General features: G+C 37.9%; 1 protein-coding gene across 3 annotated transcripts in view; it reads right to left on the reverse strand.

The window, feature by feature from the left end:
* LOC150083673 (serine/threonine-protein phosphatase 2B catalytic subunit 2-like) overlaps positions 1-18395 on the reverse strand; it is a 341700-nt gene that overhangs the window by 129181 nt on the left and 194124 nt on the right. For all 3 annotated transcript variants that reach the window (XM_090378116.1, XM_090378115.1, XM_090378114.1), the window contains exon 8: positions 12174-12268. In XM_090378116.1, coding sequence (XP_090234242.1) covers positions 12174-12268 — 95 coding nt within the window. The remainder of the gene's footprint in view (positions 1-12173; positions 12269-18395) is intronic.

Here is an 18395-nt window from a genome sequence, read left to right on the forward strand (position 1 = left end):
AAGCACAGCGGCGCATCTAGATGAATTAGAAGTTACGCAAATTTATACATCTAAAACCTGTTGACTACTTCGAGTATCTAGGCTGTATTATAATTAAGGAAGGACTGAGGAAGTTAGCACACAAATTCATCAAAGTAGGAAGATTCTTTGTGCCCTCAATACAACAATATCTCCCTTAGAACAAAAAACATATCAGACAGTCATTAGTGGAATTGGTACTATGCTAACGATGTGAGGTGTGGACACTGAAAGAGGGTGACAAAAAGAAGCTTAGGGCCCTAGAGAGGATTATCTTTGTTGAAATGCTAGAGCTTCCAAGCTTGAGAGGGTTAGGAATGAGGAAATTAGATGTTTGCATGCAGATGAAGATATTACAGAGTTGAAAATAGGAGGTTGAGATGGTTTGGACAACCTCTGTGTATGAATGAAGAGGGATACCCTAAAATTCTATATGTATGGATATCACAAGGGAAGAAAAGATAATGATGCCCTAGAAAATCATGGAAGGGAGAGCAATATTAGATATGAGAGACAGAAATTTGAAAGTTGGGGATGCCCAAGTCTGGTGATTTTAGAAATGGGAACGATAAGGTGACAATCTGTCGTATAAAGTTGAACATAGATAGATAATCAAGTTGCTACTGAATAATCTCAATTGTGGCTTCATCAACTGGGATTCTTTTATATCTTAAAGAGAATCATACTCAATTTTCAATTAAAGGAGAGTGGAGGACCATACCAAATCTAAGTAAGGAAAATTAGCAACTTTTGGAATTTGTCAGGAAAATGAAAAGTTTGCTGGACCCAACTGACATAACCAATTTCAGATTATGCTCATAGGGGGTTGAAAAAATCTTTTACAGCTAGGAACGGGATAGGGCAGGATTGCTTGAGACAAGAGTGCAATAAACTACACTGGTGATCAAAGAAAGTGCATTACCCATTAAAATTGTAATTGTCGTCTGAATAATGCAAGTATAGGGCAATATTTCTTGCAGATTGCATCAGATAAGATTAACACGCGTAGGTGATGGTGTAATATTACATCAGCTGTTACTTTCAGCTAAATAAGCTCGCTCTGCAAGAGTTGCAGTCATTCCTTGCTTGTGTCAGGATGGCAAGTTATGTGCAGTTGACACCATGAAGAAAGAGTGCTATTGTTGCTTTAAGTGAGGAAGGATGTGCTTCCACTCATACTGCTTATAGAGTATCTTGTAATCAGTCGACAGTGAGTAGATTTCTTTCCAAACTCAAGAATACTGGTTCTACTGAAAGGAAAAAAGGAACAAGATGCAAACGAGTCACTACGTCAAAACAGGACCATGTTTTGAAGCAGTTATGCCTTAAAAACAGTGTAAAGATTCTTTGTCTGAGCTGAAAAGAGAATGGGAAGAACATACAGGAGTAGTAGCAAGTTAGCATTAGCATTAGTAGAGGCATTTGATGCAAGAAAGCAAGCTTATGTAGCATCAGCCAAAAAAAAAAAAAAAAACCCATTTTCACTTCACCCCTCTGTTAGTTCAAAATACCTGTCCAGCTGAGCCTTAAACTTATTTAGGCTATCAACCTTCACTATAAAGGACGGAAGTCTGTTCCACCAACCCACCACCCGCTGGCTAAAGGCAAATTTCCGCACGTCTATACCTACATCTGTCTTTCCTCAATTTGAATTTATGCCCTCTCAGGTGATTATTCTGAGTTAGAGGAAGAATCCCATCAGCATTGAGCATGCTCAAACCATTCAAGGCTTTATACATCTCTATCAGATCACCTCGCTGGTGCCTAGTCTCCTTGCAAAACTTAAGCCTTTCTTCGTAAGAGCACCCCTTGGTTCCATTCACTAATCTTGTTGTCCTTCTCTGTACTCGTTCCAGCAGCTCTACATCCTTCTTGAAATGAGGCCTCCAGACCTGTATACAGTACTCAAGGTGTGGCCTGACCATTGCCTTATACAAGGGAATAATCACCTCCTTATCCCTGATGGAAAAATTCCTGTATATCATTGACAATACTCCATGAGCTACTCTTGCAGCCCGTCTGCACTGCTCAGAGAACTTCATATCTGCCTGCACAACCACCCCAAGTCGCTTTCATTCTCTACCACTTTCATTCTCTACCACAGAGTTGATACGTTGCTCTGGGGTTGCTGTTTCCCATGTGTAGTACTTTACATTTGTCAATGTTAAACTTCATTTGCCACCTCTCAGCCCATCTGCTCAACCTTTCCAGATCCTGTTGCAGCAGCATAGTGTCAGTAGTGTCCTTGACAACCCTGCCAACCTTTGTATCGTCTGCAAACTTGGACATTAAGCTTGATATACCATCATCCATATCATTTATAAATACAGAAAACAATAATGGACCCAACACTGAGCCCTGGGGGACTCCACTAATAACATTAGTCCACGATGAGCAGTGTCCATTGATTACCACTCTCTGTCTTCTCCCCATCAACCACCCCTTTATCCATAGGAGCAATTTGCCTCCAATGTCACACTGCTCCAATTTGTGTAGCAGTCTTCCATGTGCAACAGTATCAAAAGCCTTTCTAAGATTCAAGTATATAATATCAAAGCTGTTCCCTGCATCCAGTTCTTTTGTGACTGCATCATAGTATCCAATCAAATTGGTCAGGCAAGACTTCCCCTTGACAAAACCATGCTGTGTCCGAGCTTTAACTGAAGTCTTGTCTAAATGATCCTGCAGTGCTTCTTTAACCAGTGCCTCCATTAATTTTCCTGGAACAGAAGTTAAGCTCACAGGTCTATAATTACTTGTGTCAGCCTTTGATCCTCCTTTGTGAATTGGGGTCACATTTGCACATTTACAGTCTATGGGTACCTCCCCTGAGTCCAAGGAAGCTCTCATAATTATGGCTAAGGGTTTGCTTACTTCCTTTGCTGCCTCCTTTAATATAACTGGATAGATTCCATCCACCCCGGGTGCCTTTCTTGTGTTTATCTTCAACAATTTCTCCTCCACTTTACTCTGTTATTTCAAGATTCTGTAGCTTACTGCTAGAGATGAATACATCTCTGGCATTCCCCTTGCTGAATAACTCCTCATGTGTGAATGTCGATGCAAAATATTCATTTAGTTTGTTAGCTACCTGAGCAGCATTAGCATTAGAAGAGGCATTTGATGCAAGAAAGCAAGCTTATGCAGCATCAGCCAAAAAAAAAAAAAAAAAAAACCCACTTCCACTTCACCCCTCTGTTCGTTCAAAATACCTGTCCAGCTGAGCCTTAAACTTATTTAGGCTATCAACCTCCACCACAAGGGATGGAAGTCTGTTCCACCAACCAACCACCCGCTGGCTAAAGGCAAATTTCCGCACGTCTATCCTAGATCTGTCTTTCCTCAATTTGAATTTATGCCCTCTCAGGTGATTTTTCTGAGCTAGAGGAAGAATCCCATCAGCATTGAGCATGCTTAAACCATTCAAGGCTTTATACACCTCTATCAGATCACCTCGCTGGTGCCTAGTCTCCAGACACTGTAATTTGCAAAACTTAAGCCTCTCTTCGTAAGAGCACCCCTTTGTTCCATTCACTAATCTTGTTGCCCTTCTCTGTACTCGTTCCAGCAGCTCTACATTCTTCTTGAAATGAGGCCTCCAGACCTGTATACAGTACTCTAGGTGTGGCCTGACCATTGCATTATACAATGGAATAATCACCTCCTTATCCCTGCTGGAAAAATTCCTGTATATCGTTGACAATACTCCATGAGCTACTCTTGCAGCCCGTCTGCACTGCTCAGAGAACTTCATATCTGCCTGCACAACCACCCCCAAGTCCCTTTCATTCTCTACCACTGTCAGTGTAGTACCACAGAGTTGATATGTTGCTCTGGGGTTGCTGTTTCCCATGTGTAGTACTTTACATTTGTCAATGTTAAACTTCATTTGCCACCTCTCAGCACATCTGCTCAACCTTTCCAGATCCTGTTGCAGCAGCATAGTGTCAGTAGTGTCCTTGACAACCCTGCCAACCTTTGTATCATCTGCAAACTTGGACATTAAGCTTGATATACCATCATCAATATCATTTATAAATACAGAAAACAATAATGGACCCAACACTGAGCCCTGAGGGACTCCACTAATAACATTAGTCCACGATGAGCAGTGTCCATTGATTACCACTCTCTGTCTTCTCCCCCTCAACCACCCCTTTATCCATAGCAGCAATTTGCCTCCAATGTCACACTGCTCCAGCAGGATCATCAACAGTTGACCCATCAATATCAAGTGGACCAATCTGATTCATCCCCTTCCTTCTAGAGTTTACATAAGTAAAGAACTCTTTGCTGTTTTTCTTTGCATCCCTTGCCAAGGATTTCTCATAATCTGCCTTCGCCTGCCTAACCTCCTTTGTAACTTGGTTGCATATCAACTTGTATCTATCATAGGCTTCTGTGTCATGTGTTAATTTGTAAGTATCCCATGCATTTTTCTTCTCTGCCATATGCCTCATTAGTTCATCTGACATCCATTTTGGCCTAAACCTTGAACAATATTTCTTAGTTGGTATGTAAAGCCTAGTAGCTTCCAAGATAAGTTCTTTGAATGCTTCCCATTTTGAATTTGCTGTTGGTAACATCATCAGTTGGTCCCACTGTATAGAATTTAAATACTGTCTCAATCCATCGTAGTCACCTTTACGGAAGCAATAACCCTTCCCTTTACCCCTGATGGTAGTTACCTCTTTGAGTAAATCCCACTTCAGCACACTGTGATCACTGCCACCTAGTGGTTCCTTTATCTGCAGATTCTTAATGCATGAAGAATCACTACTGATAATCAGATCAAGAGTATTACTCCCTCTAGTTGCCTCCTGAACATGCTGATGTAGAAAACAATCATCCAATAAATCCACAAAAGCCCTGCTAGTGTGTGAGTGACCAGCCCCCAAATTCCAGTCAATATCTGGGAAATTAAAATCTCCCATTATAAGACTCTCTGATTTACTGGCCCACTCTATTTCCCTGTACAGTTTCTTATTATACTCATCAGAGTCATTAGGCCTATAGCACACTACTACTCTCAATTTTGATCTCCCAATGCTTATGTCACACCAAACTGACTCAACACTGCACTGTCCAGCGATGTCGACTGGCTTCACTTCCTTGGTTATTATGTGTTTCTTAACTAATAGAATAACCCCTCCCCCCTTCCTATCCTGTCTATCCTTTCTGTAGACGTTGTACTCCCCAAATTGCAGTTCTGCATCCCTTATATCTGTGTGATACACCACGTCTCTGATATCCCAACAATATCTGCCTTTGATGTTTTGAGCAATACCTCAAATTCATCAAATTTATTTACTAAACTCCTAGCATTGGTGTACACGCAAGTATACCTGCACCTGTTTCTATTCTTAGCTACCCTAACACAACCCATGTGTTTACTTGTACCGCAATGGCTCCCAGCAGTCTCTGAAATATCATGCATCTTGTTTTTCAGGCTTCTGCTCATTCTAATAGAAGCAGTGCAAGAATCTCTTTTACCTCTGCGAGTGGCTACTGTCAATCTATTGGTCTTTGTCTCCCCCCAAGCTAGCAGTTTTCCGACCCACCTAACACTGCCTCGATAGCATCAGCAAATATTCTTGCACCCTTTCTATTTAAGTGTATCCCATCCCTGTAGAAGCAATCTCTCCTGTTAACAAGTACAGTCCAGGCTGAAAAAATTCTACCCCTTGAGCCTTGCACAATCTTTCCAGGGCCGAATTGATCGACACGGCTCTCATCATATACTCCCTCCTATCGTGTCTGGGCAGAATTGCAGACACTTTCAAATTCAACCCTAATTCTCGGCTTTTGTTCAACAGTGACCTGTACTTGTTAAGTAATTCTGCCGGTCTCCTACTCTTAATATCATTAGCGCCAACGTGTACAACTATATCACCTTTTGTGCCCTTAAAAGATGACATTCGCTCTACAACGTCATCAACCTTTGCCCCTGGCAGACATACCCTGGTCCTGTTCCACCTATCCTTTTTACAAAGCATGTTCCCCGTTTCCCTGACTATAGAGTCACCAACAACTACTAGTTCCTTCGGGACCAGCGCATTCTGCCTTGGGGGTTGCCTCTGTGTCACGTGATGCCCAAGTGCAAGCTCTGGCGTTGATGTGGGCAGCTGAGAGCTTGATGGGCCCCTCAATTTAGTTTCTTCGACGGCATCCACCCTGTCCTTCAAGCTCTCATATAGGCCCACAAGAACGCTGAGTTGTTGCCTGATATCAATACACTCCTTGCATCGCGCACACACAAAGACATCCCCCATGGCAGTATCATGTCCCGTACCCGATTGCTCTGCAAACATCAAGCAAACAGTGCATTTTATAAGGCTGTGAGTCAGAGGACAACTGCCCCCCCTCAGTTCTGCTCTGAGCCACAGCACTTCCATTAGCTTGAGCCTTTTGCTTTGCTGCTCTGAGTCATGATTCTATTAATTTATTAATTAATTATAATTAATTATGTTATGTTATTAATTATGTTAAATATAATTAATTATGTTACGTTTGTAATCTAAGTCGTTATATATATTTATTTAAAAGTACAATTTAACTGCTAACGAAGTTCAACTAACGCTATCTAGTAGGGTATATAACTATCGTATCACAGAGGCGGGAAAGTTACGAACGGTAAATCTACGGACACTTAAGTATTAATTAACTTTCAAATCTCGCTGTCTCAATTCAGAATAAACTAACGATCCTTACTAGGTCTATAAGCTACTCACAGAAATAATTCGATGTAAAAAAATATTCAATCAAGCGGCTAAATATGGCTAAAGAACTTCTCGTGCAGTAACAGTCAGAAGATGTCTCTGCAAAAATGCACTTGTAGCCCGTTGCCCTAAGAAGAAGTCCCTCCTCACACAAAAAATGAAGGCCCAATTAATTTGGTGTAAGGAGCATGTCAAATGGAACCCCAAGCAGTGGAAGTCAAGTTATTTTCTAGGATGAGAAGAAATTCAACCTGCATGGCTATGATGGGAGACAAACGATTCGCCGTAGAAGTGGTGAAGAATACCATCCAGACTGATTGTTGTCTACACTGAAATTCCCTACCAGCCAATTGATATGGGGGTTCATTTTGTATTGCAGAGTAGATCACCTGCAGTTTATAAAAGGTTCCATAAATATCAATGGATACCTGGCTATATTGAAAGGCAAATTGCTGCCAACCATTAGACACCATTTCAACCTGCCAAGTAACTGCATCTTTCAGGACGACTACTGCTCTTTGCCATCGGGAAAAAAAAAGTGTAAGTAGGCACTTCTATAGTTACTTTAGCTTCATTTCTGTGTTAGAGGTTTGACAGTATTGTGTTTACATTTGTTACAGGTGAAAAAATGGCTGGAAGAACGGTCCATTACAACTGTTAGCTGGCAAGGAAACAGCCCGGACCTGAATCCTATAGAGAACTGTTGGCATTGTTTGGAATCTGCAGTTGCCAGAAAGAAACTAAAGACCTTTCAAGAACTTCAGGAAGCCATAACTCGTGCATGGAACCATGAACTATTTATCTTCAGAAATTGATCTTGTCTATGCCTCGACGTTGTGCTGCTGTCATCAAGGCCAGAGGCAGTTCAACAACAATATATTAATTTGCATCTGGTTAACTTTTCATTTTGTTTTTCCATTTAAAATGATAAACTGAAGCAATCTGAAGGCTTCTTATAACATTTCAGCCATAATTGTCGTGTTTACCAAAACTGTTGTATAAAGGTTGCAAATGCTCATTTTGGAATATTTTGAGAGCACCTGTCAAATATTACTTAGCTTTGCCTTATATATTAATAAACATCTTTTGTTTATATTTCTATTTGTAATGCTAGTCATTAATTTTCATGAAAAAAGGGTTAGAAATGTGAAATTCCTAGGTGATGCACTTTCTTTGAACACCAGTATACATCTCATAAATAGTGTGTGTGTTATGGAGGTTTAAAGGCACATAAGCTTTTGGGGCTATAGTGCACCTATTCATAAATAGTAGTTCTCCATGAAGTGGTAGTCCAAACTGACAGTGTGGATTTTTTTTTTGATAAAATTTATTGAGGAAAAAAAAAAAAAAAAAAAAACATCTCAAATATCAAATTTTATCAAATAAAAAATTTATTGAGCCAGAGCAAGGTTGTTATATGCAAATGAAAAAGCAGCTAGTGTCTTATTTCTGATGTCTGGGCTATTTAACATTAGCATTAACAGAGGCATATGATGCAAGAAAGCAAGCTTATGCAGCATCACACAAAAAAAAAAAAAAAAAAAAAAACACACACACTCCCATTTCATCCCTCCATTTGTTCCAAATACCTGTCCAACTCAGCCTTAAATTTATTTAGGCTATCAACTTCCACAACAAAAGATGGAAGTCTGTTCCACCAATCAACCACCCACTGGCTAAAGGCAAATTTCTGCACATCTATTCTACCACTGTCTTTCCTCAATTTGAATCTATGCCCTCTCAGGTTCTTAATCTGAGCAGAAAGAGAAAGAATCCCATCAGCATTCAGCTTGCTAAACCCATTCAAGGCCTTATACACCTCAATCAGATCACCTCGTAGGTGCTGCAATTTGCAGAACTTAAGCCTTTCTTCGTAAGAGCATCCCTTCGTTCACCTCACCAATCTTGTTGCCCTTCTTTGTACTCGTTCTAGGAACTTCTACATCCTTCCTAAAATGAGGCCTCCAGTCCTGTACATAGTACTCTAGGTGTGATCTGACCATTGTCTTGTACAAAGGGATAATCGCCTCCCTGTCCTTGCTAGCAAAATTCATACATATCATTGACAAGACTCCAATGACCTGCCTTGGTAGCCCGTCTGCACTGATCAGCAAACTTCATATTTGACTGCACAATTACCCCCAAGTCTTTTTCACTTTCCACTTCCCTGAGTGTAGTACCCACACAGTTGGTATGTTTCTCTTGGTTATTGCTACCCATCTGCAGTACTTTGCATTTGTCAATGTTAAACTTCAGTTGCCACTTCTTTGCCCATTTGACCAACTTATCTAGATCCAGTTGGAGTAGTATACTGTCTTTACTGTCGTTAACAACCCTTCCAACCTTTGTATCATCTGCAAACTTGAACATTAAACCTGATATACCCTCATCAATATCATTGATAAATATATAAAACAACAATGGCCCCAACACCAAACCCTGGGGAACTCCACTAATAACATTTGTCAATGGAGAGCAGTGTCCATTGATTACCATGCTCTGTCGTCTCCCACTCAACCATTCCTTTATCTATTGTAGCAACTTACCCTTAATGCAATACCTCTCCAATTTGTACAGTGAAACAGTATCAAAATCTTTCCTGAAATCCAAGTATATGATATAAAAATTATTTTTGACATTCTGTTACTTTGTGACTGCATCATAGTATCCCATCAAATTGGTTAGACAAGACCTACCTTTAACAAACCCATGCTGTGTCTTAACTATTACTGCAGTCTTGTCTAGATGATCCTACAATACTTCTTTAACAGGTGACTCCATTATTTTCCCGGAACAAAAGTTAAACTAACAGGTCTATAGTTACTTGTGTCACCTTTTGAACCCCCTTAACTGGACAAATCCCATCCACCCCCAGGTGCCTTCTTTATGTTTAACTTCAACAATTTCTCCTCCACTTTGCTCTCAGTTATCACAAAATCACTTAGCTCCCTGTTAGAGTTTGATAAACTTCTGGCATTCCCCTCATTGAATAATTCCTCATGTGTGAATGTAGATGCAAAATACTCATTCAGTTTATCAGCTTATTGAGCAAGACCATCAACAGTCAGCCCATCTATGTTAAGTGGTCCAATCTGATTCATCCCTTTCCTTATAGAGTTTACATAAGTAAAGAATTCTTTGCTGTTTTTCTCTGCATCCTTTGCCAAAGATTTCTTATAATCTGCCTTCGCCTGCCTAACCTCCTTTTTGACTTGATTACAGACTAGCTTATATCTGTCACAGGCTTCTGTGTCACCTGATAATTTATATGCATCCCATAAATTATTCTTCTCTGTTACGAACCTCATTAATTAATCTCACATCCATTTAGGTCTGAACCTTGAACAGTATTTCTTATTTGGAATGAAAAGCCTAGTAGCCTCCAAGATTAACGCACTGAAGGCTTCCCATTTAGAATTCAAATGTTGGTAACATCATCAGTTGATCCCACTGTACAGAATTTAACAACTGTCTGAGACCCCTGTAGTCACCTTTATGAAAGCAAAAGCTTTTAGCCTTGATGGTAGTTACATCTTTAATTAATTTCCATATCAGTTCATTGTGATCACTGTCACCCAGTGGTTCCTTTATCTGCAAATTCTTAATGCATGAATAATCACTGCTGATAATCAGATCAAGAGTATTACTACCTCTGGTTGCCTCTCGGACGTGCTGCTGTAGAAAACAGTCATTCAATATATCCAAAAAAATCATGCCAGTGTGCGAGTGACCAACCCATAAGTTCCAGTCAATATCTGGAAAGTTAAAATCCCCCATTATAAGACATTCTGATTTACTGGTCCACTCTATTTCTCTGCACAATTGCTCATTATACTCAGCGGCCTCCGTAGCCAAGTGGTCAGGAGTGGGAGTGCAGTAGCACATGCTCTTTGAGTAGACCGGGGTTCAAGCCCCTGACTGCTATATACGGTCGATCTGCCAACCCGCACTGGACCAGCGTGGCAGATTATGGTCCATTTCCCTCAGCATGAATTGTTGAGGAGGCTTCCATCCTGCAGTGGGTTGATAATGGCTGCAGTTAACTTTTTTAACTCATCAGATTTATTAGGCCTATAACACACACCTACTCTCATTTTTCCTTTCCCAGCACTTATGTCACACCAAACAGACTCAACATTGCATTGTGCACCAACATCAAATGGATGCACTTCCTTATATTTTATGTGTTTCTTAACTAACAGCATAACCCCTCCTCCCTTCTTGTCCTGTCCTGTCTATCCTTTCTGCACACATTGTACTCCCCAAATTCCAATTCTGCACTGCTTATATCTGTGTGACACAAATTTATTAACTATACTCCTAGCATTGGTGTACATGCAAGTATACATGCACCTGTTTCTATTCTTAGTTACCCTAATACAGCCCATGTATTTATTTGTTCCACTATGTCTCCCAACAGTTTTGGGAATTTTTTGCCTTGCTTTCCATTCCGTTGCTCATTCTAATAGAAGCAGTGCAAGAATCACTTTTCCCTCTGCCTGTGGCCACTGTTAAGCTTTCAGTCTGTGTATCAGTCCAAGCTAGCAGTTTTCCGACCTATCTAACACTGCCTCGATAGCATCAGCAAACGTTTTTGCACCCTTTATATTTAAATGTACCCCATCCCCGTAGAAGCAGTCTCTCCTGTCAACAAGCACAGACCAGGCAGACAAAAAATTCTACCCCTTGAGCCTTGCAGAATCTCTCCAGGGCCGAATTGATCAACAAGGCACTTATCATATACTCTCTCCTATCATGTCTGGGCAGAATTGCAGACTCTTTCACATTCAACCCTAAATCGCGACTTTTTTTTAACATTGACCTGTACTTTTGAGTAAATCTACAGATCTCTTACTCTTAATGTCATTAGTTCCAACATGTACAATAATATCACCTTTTGTGCCCTTAAAAGATGATATCTGCTATATGACATTTTAGACTGTTGATGCAAACTCAATAAGGTAAATGTTTTCAAAGGTTAGCTTAAGTGTTTCAGAAAAAAAAACAATAATAATAAAAAAGGAAAAACTCAGGAAAAATGCTAAAGTTAAAAAATCTCTGCAACACTGCCCAAGGGTGGCTAACTAGCTTTATGTAAAAATGCCTCACATCATTGACAGGATTTGAATCAACACTTAAAATGAGTGGGAAGTGACATAGCAACGATCCTGACACACAAACTTAAAAAATTGTAAAACAATTAGAGGAATGAATTTAATTTGATTAAGAGACTTTCAAGAAATTTATTTTGAGGCTTTTTTAAATATTGAACCATTTATGGACATTGTGATAAGCAAAACATTAAGAAAATTTTATGGCAACCTTTTTAAAATTAAGTCAGTTTAGGATTAATTTTAAAAAAATAAGATTCACATCATATTGAATCTTTTATTAAAAGAAAACAGCAAATTATAACATACTGAGAATTTTACTTACCTTTGTTATTATATACATCAAGATAATTTGGAGCAGAAAAGATTGTTATAAGGGAAGGAAAACCAGTTGTCTGACTCTTTCTGTACATGCGATAACTGAAAATAAAAAAATAAAAAATAATAATTAGAAAGAAAAGAAATACACATTTCAAAATACTTTTTTTAAAAAAAAGATAATTTTATAGAAAAACACTATATATACAAAAATGCCATGTGTAGGATTTAAAAAAAAAAAAAAAAAAAAAAAAAAAATCCTAATTATTATGATCTGGTAATCATAAATGGCATTTAGCCAATTTCATTTAAATTTTTTTTAAATGTTAATTTTTAAAAAAATTTAAAAATTTTAAAAATATATTTTTAAAAAGTTTAAAGTCTAGTAAAATGTATAAATATAGTATTAATGCAGTTAATATCATTAACTGCATTAATACTATATATTAATTAATAAATTCCAGTTAACATCTTTCATGCTGCATCTCACCATCAACAATTATGCCAAGTTTGCACTGATGTTCCATGAAATTGCTGATGAGATAGTAATTTCATCAAAATAATTATCAGATGTCAAATTTATTACATCTTAGAGAAATAAATAACAATAATACTTCTTGGTAGAAAGTGCTGTTTATCTGTGTGAGTACAATAATAATAAGGCAATTCCGGGTGACTGTACATGAGACCAATGCCATTAAAAGAGAGAAAAAAAAAAAGACATGTCCTACTATTGACATAACAGTAAGCCCTTGATTTAACAGCCCTCAATTTAATGGACTTCAGAAATAATAGATGTTCCACTGAACAGTGAACGTAAATGCCTCACTGAGACACTTAGCATCAGTTAAATCAGATATAATTAGGAGGCCAGTCTTGCTTTCATTTAACAATACAGTACAAGATAATCAGATAGAAAAACCAAAGTACAGTATGAAGCATTTCTGTTATCTTTTATGATCACCAAAACAACCTTTTGTTGAAATTCTATATTTAAATAAGGAATTTTGTTTTTATGAAGAAACTAAGCAATACTAAATTCATGTATGCTGCATCCTTTATAAGATTCACATTGTAGAGAGTACAAGGGAACCAGGATTTTTCTAATCACCTTCTATCAGCCTGTATAACATGTCAGATATAGGTAGGGCAACATCTCAATCTCCAGCAAAGGACACTGAAGAGCCCTTCATATTCTGAATAAGCTTCAGTGAGAGCTTTCATTCTACTACTTAACACGGCAAAATTTCAAAAGTTTCTTCTCCATATGCCTAATAAGTGCTTTAAATGCAGAATTACATTTGCTGTTTTAATTTTAGAGCACAGCACTTTTTCATAGCATTCTAGCAGCTTTAGTGAATATATACATTTTTCATGAAGTTTAATGAACGATCAGATTTAGCAGACTTGCCTTACCCCAATATATTATGTTAAATCAGAATTTTACTGTATTACAAAATCCGTAAGTCAAAAAACATTAGGTGTAATCAAATAGCTCAGGGACTGAAAAAATATTTGGAAAAAGAAGTTTACTGGTTATTCGGATGGATTGCTTTTGAAGTGGTCTGTGATGTATACATTGATTATTCTAGTGCGGCGTGAGGGCACACATTTAAGAACCTCGGTCCAATGTAAACCAATGTGTGCTGGCCAATTCACCAACTATAGATCGGCACATGCCCATAGCCAACTTCTCAGTACCGCATGTGCCCAATTTGCCCACGCCTGGACCCATTCCAGTTCCGCGGACAAAAGCCACGATGAAGTTATGAGAATAAAAACAGATCTGTCCAAATGTAGCTACCATACCAGTGCCCTAGACAAATGTGATCTGTAGGCCTGTGAGCTTGCAGCACACCCTAGGGGCCCCCACAATGATAACATGATCTTGACCGCCTCTATCTCCTATTACCCTGGTGTATTGCAACGGCTCTCTAAAATCCTTTGCACCCACCTCACTGGATAAAATGTTTACAACTATCTGGCAGAAAACTGCGATCCCTCTTCTTGAGAGTAAAAATGCTGACCCCCCCCCCGTTACAGGCTGCCATGGTGCTTTTAATTACAAAAAAGGAGCACGTATTCATCCTTTTATGGAGGCAGTTATCCTCCAGTGTGATGAACGTTGGCACACACCTCATGTACACGCTTTGCAGTCACAACTACAAATGTCTAGCTCCAACTAGTGATTGTTGCGTGCACTCGTGCCATGCTTTGTTTGCCTCACATGACCATTACAGGGCATTCTTTGTTTTCGTAATAACGTCTATATACAGGTGACGAAGAGTCTCAGACTCAAAAGCTTCTTTTTTAATTTGTTTTTGTTTTTTGCTTTTATTAACGATTATATTAAAGAATTATACCTACAGCTTATTTGTTCCTGTTTCTCTGGAGTAAATAGTAATTTTACCTTTATATAAAAAACCTTCTATTCAATGGACACTAATTAGACTGGTCAACAGTTAAACAAGTGATTCATATGTTATTATGTTTAATTGAGTCACTGAACATGTTGTGACAAGTTGACACTACAATTTCAGGATACAAAATCAGCCCCTGAATTTCTTTTTATAACATCTCCTCTAGAGAGCTTTAATCCAGGGGTAGTGGCAGGTCACCTGACAGGTGATCCCTAAAAGCAATGTTCCCGAATTAAGCATTAATCAATGATTATAAATCTGGAATTTTTTCTACCTTCTTAAATATCTTCAAAAAATCTTTTATTGTAATAGTTTCTGAAGTGATTTTTCTTACATTTTTGGTAGAGAAATTGCATGCAAGAACCTGTGAGGGGAGACACCTCTGTCTTTACAACTATTTGCCTTTTTGCTTGAAGAATAACCTGACCAGAGAATAGCTGATTCTGTGTTTATTAAAGTTTCAGTTACTTATTTTTCTTCTCCCATCAGTTCAATAAACAGCTACAATATTACTCTGCTTGTTTCTGAAAGATTTATTATTGTTTTCACAGAATAAAGACAGGAAAATGAAACCTGATATTCTCTCCAAATGGCTATAACACTGTGGAAAGCAAGATAGATAGTTTCAAATCAAATTTCAAATAAACCTGGAGACAGAGGTAGTATTGCTTAGTTTCTTCATAAAAACAAAATTCCTTATTTAATAACTAGTCATGATTTAAGTATAGAATTTCAACAAAAGGTTCTTTTGGTGATCATAAAAGATAACAGAAATGCTTCATACAGTAGTTTGGTTTTTCTATATGATTATCTTGTACTGTATTGTTAAATGAAAGCAAGACTAGCCTCCTCATTATGTATATAACATGCTTTTTAAAATTTTTTAAAATGTTTATATACATAATAAGCAGGCAAGCATGTGTTTGAAATTTCACACAATTTAACGGGTCTTTTAAACTGGAAAATGGAAGTGACTAAGAGACTGATGCTTCTATTTTACATCTAATATGTTTTTGCTAATTTTCAGCAAAATTAATTTTTCTTGTTTTATTTTTCAAAAATTAAAGGTAATACACAGTTTGTTTTAAAATTGAAATTTTTTTAATGAAAGCTTAAGTATTTGAATATTTAAGTATTAATTTTCAAATAACCTGCCACTGTTTTTGCTACCACTGACAGGTTAAATTTATTATAATACAAAGTTGAAAATGCTGAGTTTTTAACATTTTTTTACAATGAAAATTTCAAACAAAAAAGATAATGGAACCTGCAGTGCTCTAGTACTGTGTGTAGTTTCAAGAATGAAAATACAGAAGGTCTTCACTGGTGCTGGCATTAAATTTCTGAAAATACTTAAGATTAATAAGGTTACTGTTCATTTTCTGGTGCATCAGCAACTTCGGTCATATATTTGTACCAGTATTATATCTGTACGAGTTTGTGTTTGTGGGACAATTTCCACAATGAAAAAGTGAGAATAATGCAGAGGCTGAAAATAACTCTTCTTTCCCCCTCCTGCCTAACTAAAGATCTGCTTGAAGAGGCCTTTAAAAATGCTTCCATCCATTCTGTGATTGGACTCAAACCTAGACCTCTCCAAAGAACTGACCAGTGGTGAAACCACTATACTCTCATGAAGGGCAAAAATTATTTACATAAGGAGGGCTGTTCAAAAGAACAGAAGTAGAGGGTATGGAAGAGGAAAAGTTATATCAGCAGTCTAGAGTTGTTGTTGTTGTTGTTATTTTAAAGCTATTAGCGCAAGAGCAGCTTAGACTTTAATGTGCCTAACCTAGGTAGGAGAGTTTCGTATATCAGCATTTTTTAATTTTCCTTGTCATTTATGGAAGAACCAAGATGCTGCTATATATATTTGTGTAGCTTCTCTATAAATGGTATACTATTAATTTTTTATGTTTTGAAAGTATCCAGTTAATTTAAGGAAGGAGAAAACTTCAGTAATATTTGACCGGTCATCTAAAATTGTTTTAAGCATTAGGTTGTTTTGTTTATTCATTATTGATTGAAAGGCTCTTTGACGTTCTCTATGAAATTTTAGACAGTTCACCATGAAGTGATGTATAGTCAGTGGAACTTGAAGTTTTGGCATTGAGGGGGGTCGAGTAGGTAAGAGTGAGTCGTATGTGTATGACCGATTCACAATCGAGCGAGGATCACTTCTTCCTGTCTATTTGATCGGAAGCTAGTAGGCAATGGTCGAAGTGTTTCTTTAATTAGACGAAGTTTGTTGTTAGTCTGATCTAGCCAGTGTTCTTCCCATTGTTTTATACTGCTTTGGTGGATCAAGGACTTGTAATCTGTATATGGCATTATGTGAAAGGAATAATCAGAGGTGGAAGCTTCTTTTGCTGCTTTGTCTGCTCTTTTGTTTCCAGTTATTCCTGTGTGGCCTGGAATCCAGCAGAATCTGATATTGTGATTTCTTTGTAATAGTTCTGATGCTGAAAATTGGATATGTTGTAGGATTGGGTGTCCTTTGGTATTTGTGTTCTGCAAGGCAGTAACAGAGCTAAGCGAGTCTGTGAAAATAATGCTGTTTGCTATCCGTTTATGTTTGATTTGGTTTATAGCCATTGCAATGGCTTGTAATTTGTAACTCGGCAGTAAAAATACTGCATTCTTTTGGGAGTTGTTGGATGAAGGTACGATCCTCAAAATGAATTGCAGCTCCTACACAAGTCTCTGATTTAGACCCATCTGTATATATGAAAGTGTGATGTGGATATTGTTCTTTGTATGCTGCATATAACTGCTGGTAGTTTTTTTTTGATAGTGTTTTTCCCCCAAGTTTGAAAATACATATCATATATGGGTTGAACTATGCACCATGGTGGAATGGTCTGTGCAATTGCAGTAGCTACATTGTCATAATCAAGCTCTTGTCTTAGTAGTAAATCTTTCAGATGGATGTTGACAGGTCGATTCATCCGTGGATGGGCTTGGTATATGTTTTTCCAATGAAAACAGAAAATCTCTATTTGGATGATCACTGATAGATTTTATCTTGACGGCATAGTGTAATAACAAGTTCTGTCGTCTAAGCTCTAATGAAGGTTCATGGGCTTCTGCATAAAGGCTTTGTATAGGTGAAGTTTGAAAAGCTCCGAGTGCTATACGGAGTGCACTATGGTGTATGGGATCTAACCATTTCAAAGCACTTGGTTTTGCCGAGTCATAAACAGCTGCTCCATAATTTAGTTTGGCACAAACTATAGATTGATAAAGTTTGAGAAGTGTATATTGATCTGCTCCCCAAGTTGTTGCGGAAAGAACTGTGAGAATGTCTAGAGCTGAACTGTGAACAGATGTTGACTAATTCATGCACATGTTTGGATATCTCTGGAAAAAGGAAATGGCAAAAAGAATGGTAATTTAGAAGAGCAGTGCGCATGGAAATGTGTATAAAAGGAATGTCTGAGTGATAAGAAATAGTGACTATTTCTAGTCACTATTAATGATCCCTATTAAATGAGGGATCATTAATTAACCCAAATGTTCCCTTTCTGATGGAGCTGAAGTTTAAGAGAAGTTTTGGGGACACCAACCCATATATGGTAATAACACCTTTTTCTGCAGTAAATTTTTATTTCATTAGTCTGCCTATTCATGATGCACTGAAGTAGATGAAGTTGGCAGGGGGGGGGGGGAACAGATATGAATTAAAGAATATTTTTAAACTCACAGTACAATACATATACCTAAATGCTTAACAGTGTAGCCACATTAGTGATACTGTATATGCACTACTTACTCCACTGAGTCATATCTTACAGAGTAAAGGCAGCAAG

The sequence above is a fragment of the Mastigoproctus giganteus genome, chromosome 7 (assembly GCF_048544385.1).
Source record: "Mastigoproctus giganteus isolate SK-2022 chromosome 7, ASM4854438v1, whole genome shotgun sequence".
Classification (NCBI taxonomy): Eukaryota; Metazoa; Arthropoda; class Arachnida; order Uropygi; family Thelyphonidae; genus Mastigoproctus; species Mastigoproctus giganteus.